General features: G+C 38.9%; 1 protein-coding gene across 1 annotated transcript in view; it reads right to left on the reverse strand.

The window, feature by feature from the left end:
• GPR112 (G protein-coupled receptor 112) overlaps nucleotides 1–6,784 on the reverse strand; it is a 178,145-nt gene that overhangs the window by 47,515 nt on the left and 123,846 nt on the right. Inside the window, exon 11 of the mRNA XM_006874718.1 lies at nucleotides 3,006–3,168. Coding sequence (XP_006874780.1) covers nucleotides 3,006–3,168 — 163 coding nt within the window. The remainder of the gene's footprint in view (nucleotides 1–3,005; nucleotides 3,169–6,784) is intronic.

Below are 6,784 nucleotides of genomic sequence, written 5' to 3' on the forward strand. Positions count from 1 at the left end.
AAAAAAAAAGCTGTAACCATACATTGACAGAGAACTTCCAGAGGTTCAAGCCGGATTCAGATGAGGATGTGGAACAAGGGATATCATTGCTGACATCAGATGGATCTTGGTTGAAAGCAGAGAATACTAGGAAGATGTTTAGCTGTGCCTTATTGACTACACAAAAGCTTTCAACTGTGTGGATTATGACAAGCTATGGACAACATTGTAAAGAATGAGTATTCCGGAACACTTAGTTGTGCTCATGAGCAACCTGTACATAGACCAAGAGGCAGTTGTTTGAACAGAACAAGGGGACACTAAATGACTTAAAGTTAAGAAAGGTGTGCGCCACCAGGGTTGCATTGTTTCACTATATTTATCGATCTGTATGCTGAACAAATAATCTGAGAAGCTGGATTATATAAGGAAAAGGGGGCATTAGGATTGGAGGAAGACTCATTAACAACCTGTGATATGCAGATGATGTAATCTTGCTTACTGAAAAGTGAAGAGGACTTAAAATTCTTACTTAAGAAGATCAAAGACTACAGCCTTTGATACGGTTGCATCTCAATGTAAAGAAAACATAAATCTTCACCACTGGGCCAATAAACAACATCCATATAAATGGAGAAATAATTGAAGTTGTCAAAAGACTTCATTTTGCTCAGGTCAACCATCAACACTCATGGAAGCAGCAGTCAAGAAACCAAAGGATGTGTTGTTTTAGTCAAATGTGCTGCACATGATTTCTTTAAAGTGTTGAAGAACAAAGATGTCAGTTTAAGGACTAAGGTGCACCTGACCCAATTCATGGCATTTTCAATAACCTCATATGCATGCAAACGTTAGACAGTGAATAAGAAAGACCCTGGTAGAATTGATACATTTAAGTTATGGTGTTGGAGGAGAATATTAAAGGTACTATGGACTTCTAAAAAAAACCAAACAAATAGATTGATGTTGAAGAAGTACAATCAGAATGCTCCTTGGAACCAAGATGGACAGATTTTGTCTTTCATACTTCAGACATATTATCAGGCAGGACCAGTCCCTGGAGAAAGACATCATGTTTGGTAAAATGAAAGGTTAGAGAAGAAGAGAAAGACCCCCAACGAGATGGATTGGCACAGTGGCAGCAGCAAAGGGCTCACTCATAGCAATGATAGTGAGGTTGACCCAGGTCTGGGCAGTGTTTTGTTTTATTGTGCAAGGGTCACTATGAGATGTTACTAATTCGATGGCACCTAACAATAAGATCAACACACCTAAACCTACCTACTGCCATCCAGTTGATTCTGACTTACAGCAACCCTGTATAGGGTTTTCAAAGCTGTAAATCTTTCTCTACAGACTGGCTGGTGGGATTAAACTACTGACTTTGCAGTCCACTGCTTATTCTACAGCACCACCAAGACTCCTGTTATAGATAATATGTATATAACACATATATAAGGTGCCATCGAGTTGACTCTGATGCATAGCAACCCCAAGTATAACATAATGAAATACTTCCAGGTCCTGCACCATCCTCAACCTTGCTATGCTTTAGCCTATGTACATTGTCCTGAAATAATGGTTATCTATGGGTGGATGTATGGATAGACTGATACACATGCAAGCTGAATGACAGCAGGAGGGACAGTGAGAATGTACCCACAAATATATATAGGTTTGACAGAGGTTATCTGTACATGAAAGTGGTGGAGCATACATGGGACACAGTTATGAAAATTTCTTAGACATAACCCAACACTTTGCGGGAACAAGTTGCTGGGCCTGGGAGTTAAGGACCATAGTCTCAGGGGACACCAAGGTCAACTGGAATAACATAGTGCACAAAAACAATGTTTTACATCTTACTTTGATGAGTAGTCTTAAATGCTTGTGAGCAGCTAGTTAAAGTGCAGGTACTGGTCTCATCCTGTCCAGAGGGGTAAAAATAATGTAAATCAAAGACACATGGAAACAATCAGTACAATGGACTAATGGACCATTTGAACATCAGTGGCTACAATCCAGAGACCAGAAGAACTAGATGGTCCCCTGCTACTACAAGTAACTGCTCTGAAAGGGATCACATTAGAAGGTTCTGTATATAGTTAGAGAAAAATGTGGAACAAAATCATAAAAAAGATTCAGTTTATCGACCTGTTAGAAATTGGTGGGACCCTGAGATTATGGCCATTGGTCACTGTTCAGGTCTGACAATGAAATCACCCTCATGGGTCAAGTTTCAATCAATAATAGACAAAATGTCAGTTTTGGCATCTTCAAGGTTTTCAAATTGTGTTCCTTTTAAACATTCTTTTAAGTCTGAAGGTACAAGATCAGGGCTGTAGGGTAGATGGGATAAGGTTTCCCAAAGAAATTCTCTTAGGATAGATCTTGCTACCCCTAAAGAATAATGGAAAACAGTTTCTTCAGTGCAACTTGACTGGCCTTTATCTTAGTAATATAGTCTTTCATTGTCTTAAAACTTCTTCTTAATAAGCCCCCATGATTATTATGTTCTTTTGAGATAAATCTATCAATATGATCACTTTAGAATCCCAGAAAACAGTTGTCATCGCCTCACTGCCTTGAATTTAACAGGCCCAGCAGATTCAATGTTTTGATTGAACCTTTTTTGGAAGGCACCTTAATGAGACTAAGACAATTGTGTTACTGTGAGATCATGTCTGTAGCCATTCACTGACTGCAGAGTCATGTTTAAATCCATTTTGTTTGGAAAAAACCTGTGTATATATGAACTGGAATCCTAGTAGCAATACTTTTTGTCTTTCCCTCATATAATAAACACTCCAGATATGGAAGCTAATAATAAAGTGACATCTGAGATGATAGCCTACTAAAGGATCTTCCTTGTGGTATTTGTATTTTCAAAAGGGCCCTGGAAGGTCAAAACTTAAAAAAAAGAAAAGTACATCCTCTCCTTCCCAAAGTGTAAGTGAATGCAAACTTGGCTCAAGGCTTGGGGAAGTTGGTCCTAATTGGTTCTCAGTTCCCTGTGGTACACTCACCTCAGGGTCAGTGCCTTCTTTATAAGAACGAATGCCGAACGCCATGCCTTCAAACGTGTGATCCACCCGCAGCACAGCCAAAGCCAGCCTGGCCACTGTCAGATTTGCTGTCCTCCCAAAAAATTCCATCTTGTGACCAGCACGATCTATGATCCTCAGAATTCTGCAAGGAATCACAGATAGAGAGAAGTAACCCCACCTTTTTGATGCACAATCCATCTTCCTTACAAGATTTACTCAAGAGTATACTTAGGGGTTTTTTGTTTTGTTTTTTTAAGCTTTCCATGTGAATTGAATGAAGGGCAGGGCAGATCATCAGTTTTACATTCAACAATCATTGCAATGCTTACAATTCCCTCCATGCATTATCAGCTAACAGTATTTACCTCTATTACACCCTCTTTTTTTTTTTTTTTTTTGATGTACACATACACATTGAAAATTTAAATGTCCAAAGGGCACATTTTGCAAGCCAGCCTCCTGCCCACAGGTACACTGCCTTTCTCAGTCCATGGTCCTGTAGTCCTCTGCTGCTCAGTCTCTCTATGCCACCACCTCTGTCACCATCTCTGTTGCCACTGCTATTTTGGTTAAAATCTCTCTCACTCCTCATGTTCTTCCCTCTTGATGGCCCTAGGGTCCTCTGTTCATGAAATGATAGATGAACTACTCCCCCCTTTTAGTTACACCTCCTATACATTACAATTGAATTAAAGAATCCTATCCCCTTTATCACCAGACCCATCTGGACAAGAGGAAAATTATTCAGTGCGGATTCTATCTTATCCTCCTCATTCTGACCATGAGCACCCTCATGAAAGCTTGTAAGTCAGCCATTTTGTGCCTTTAAAGCCCCCCAATTTTGATAGTTGAAGTCTAACTTACCTCTCCCTATCAACCCAGTGTACTGAGGAGATAAGCTTGATATGAAGAAACTTTCCCTTTTGGTTGGAATTTTGGGCAAATTCATCCATAAGCAAAAGGAGCTCTGGTAGCGTAGTTGTTATGAATTGGGCTGTGAACTTTAAGGTCAGCAGTTCGAAACTACCAGCCGCTCCGTGGGAGAAAGATGAGAAACCCTGTACAGGGGTCGCTATGGGTCAGAACTGACTCGACGGCACTCAACAACAACAACATCCGTAAGCAAAGGTCCAGTTCATCAAGTTGTAGTAATTTATGCTTTCTCCTGTATCAAACTTCTTTATCTTCATCTGATTGAGTTCTGGTCAGCAGGCCATCCAAGCTATGTCAAATGGGTACTATCTGCAAGTTAGGGAGTTCTCCCACACCTTCCCTCTCTTCAGACTAGCTGGTTGCTTCATTCTTTTTTAACCCCCCAAGTATCACAATGTTTATTGATAGATACAAGTATATAAAATCAGGGCATGAACATGACTTGATAAATTAAGTAGACTTAATTTCAATACTATAATAAGAGGGACCAATTAAAATTCTTACCATTTGTTTCACACCCACAAAAACCACTTCAAGGGCATTAACGATCTCTCAAAACTGATCAGTTTTGTGCAAGTAATCCATGCTCAAGGATATTAAAATCAAGCACATAAAGCCCATTACTAGGGGTAAAAATACTATTACAGCAACAACCATCAATTACAGTTAAGAATTTTTCTGTAACAACCAAATGGATAACCAAATATTGCAACAACTCAAGTATTACTGAGCAAAGTGCATTTCTACAGTATTCAGTGTTGCTATTCAGTTTTCTAACTTAAAACAGCCTATGATAACTGGCAGCAAAGAAGGTCCTTGCAATAGACTGCTTGAGAACTTATGATGTAATTATTGCATGCTGCTAATAAACTATCTAAACAGCTACAGTGACAGAAGTTATATCTTCATGATGAACCTGACCTATACTCAGAGCGGTAGTTACTCTAAATACCAACAGAGAGGGAAAGCGTCTTCACATCAAGTTATCAATGCTATCCCCTCTGTACACAGAGTAGATAGGGATGGGAAACTTAGACATTGGCTACCTAAAATGAGTGGGCAATAAAGGCACGAAGTGACTGGCTTACAAGGTTTCAAGAGGGAGTTTAGTTTAAGAGTATCGAGCGGGGTGAGAAAGAGTCCCCACTGAATAGCTGTCATTTTGTCTAGATAGGTCTGGTGAAAAGAGATAGGGATAAGATTCGTAATATTCAATAGTGAATAATTGTTATCATGATGAATCGCGACTGTCACAATTATAAAGGTAGAAGTTTTGTAACAAAAAAAGGAGGAGTGGTTAATCTTACCATCCAGAAACAGAGGACCCTAGGACCATCAAGAGAGAAATGCACAAGCAGAACATGGGTCCTTATCCAGAGAAGCAGCAGTGCCAGACATGGAGGCAGAGATGGGGGCATGGAGAGGGGGCGTGGCTAAGGACTCTAGATTCATGGACTAAGAAGAGAGGGACTAAGAGCTGGTGGCCAGGAGGCAGACTTGCAGAATGTGCCCTTTGGAGATGTAAATTATTATATATGCCTGAGTGGTTTTATTTTGTTGTTGTTGTTTTTTAAAAGCTAAAGTGGATAGAGAGAAATACTGTTAACTGATGGTACATGAAGGAGATTATAATCATTGTAATGAAACAAGGTATATGATTTGTTGAATGTAAAACTGATGATATACCCTGTAAACTTTCACTCAGTCCACAATAAAAACCTTAAAAAAAAAATCAGTTGGATTCCTCGATAGTAACAATGATAGCTCTAAAAAGGACATTAGGAAAGCCATATTATTTACAATAGCTACCCAAAGGATGAAATATTTAGGAATAAATGTAACCAGAGAAAAAAAGGATTTATACAAAGAAAACTACAAAATACTACTACAAGAAACAAAAAGAGATTTACAAAAATTGAATACAAAAAAAAACACAAAACCATGCTCCTGGATAGGAAGACTCAACATTGTGAAAAGGTCAATATTGCCCAAAACAATTTACACATATAATGCAATCCCAATCCAGATTCCAAAGACATTCTTCAATGAGATGGAAAAAATAATTACAAACTTTATATGGAAAGGAAAGAAACCCAGGATAAGCAAAGGACTGCTTAGGAAGAAGAATAAGGTTGGAAGTCTCTCACTCCCTGACTTCAAAATTTACTACACGACTACAGTGGTCAAAACAGGTTGGTATTGGTACAATTAAAGATACACTGATCAATGGAACCGAGTTGAGAATCCAAAAATTAACTCATCCACATGCAGCCAACTGATTTTTGACAAGGTGCCTAAATATATCGCATGGGGAGGTGATAGTCTCTTCAACAGATGTGCTGGCAGAACTGGAAACTGATATGCAAAAGATTGAAACAAGACCTTTATCTCATCCCTTATACCCAAACCAACTCAGCATTGATTAAAGACATAAATGTGAACCCCAGAATTCTAAAAACCATCAATGAAAGAATAGGGACAAATGTGAGTGCCCTAATACAGAGCATACACAAATTACCAAACATTGAAAATTACACAAACAAAAGTGGACAAAGTAGATGACTGAGACATACTAAAAATTAAAAACTTATGTGCATCAAAAGACTTCACCAAAAGTGTAAAAAGGGAGCCCACAGAATGGGAAAAAACCTTTTGCAATGACACATCAGATGAAGGACTCATTTCTAAAATATATAGGAAGCTACAACACTTATGAAAGCTGGACAGTGAATAAGCTGGATTCAGAAGAGGCCAGGGAATGAGAGATATCATTGCTGAGGTCCGATGGATCTTGGCTGAAAGCAGAGAATACCAGAAGGATGTTT

Source organism: Chrysochloris asiatica, unplaced genomic scaffold (assembly GCF_000296735.1).
Source record: "Chrysochloris asiatica unplaced genomic scaffold, ChrAsi1.0 scaffold00295, whole genome shotgun sequence".
NCBI lineage: Eukaryota > Metazoa > Chordata > Mammalia > Afrosoricida > Chrysochloridae > Chrysochloris > Chrysochloris asiatica.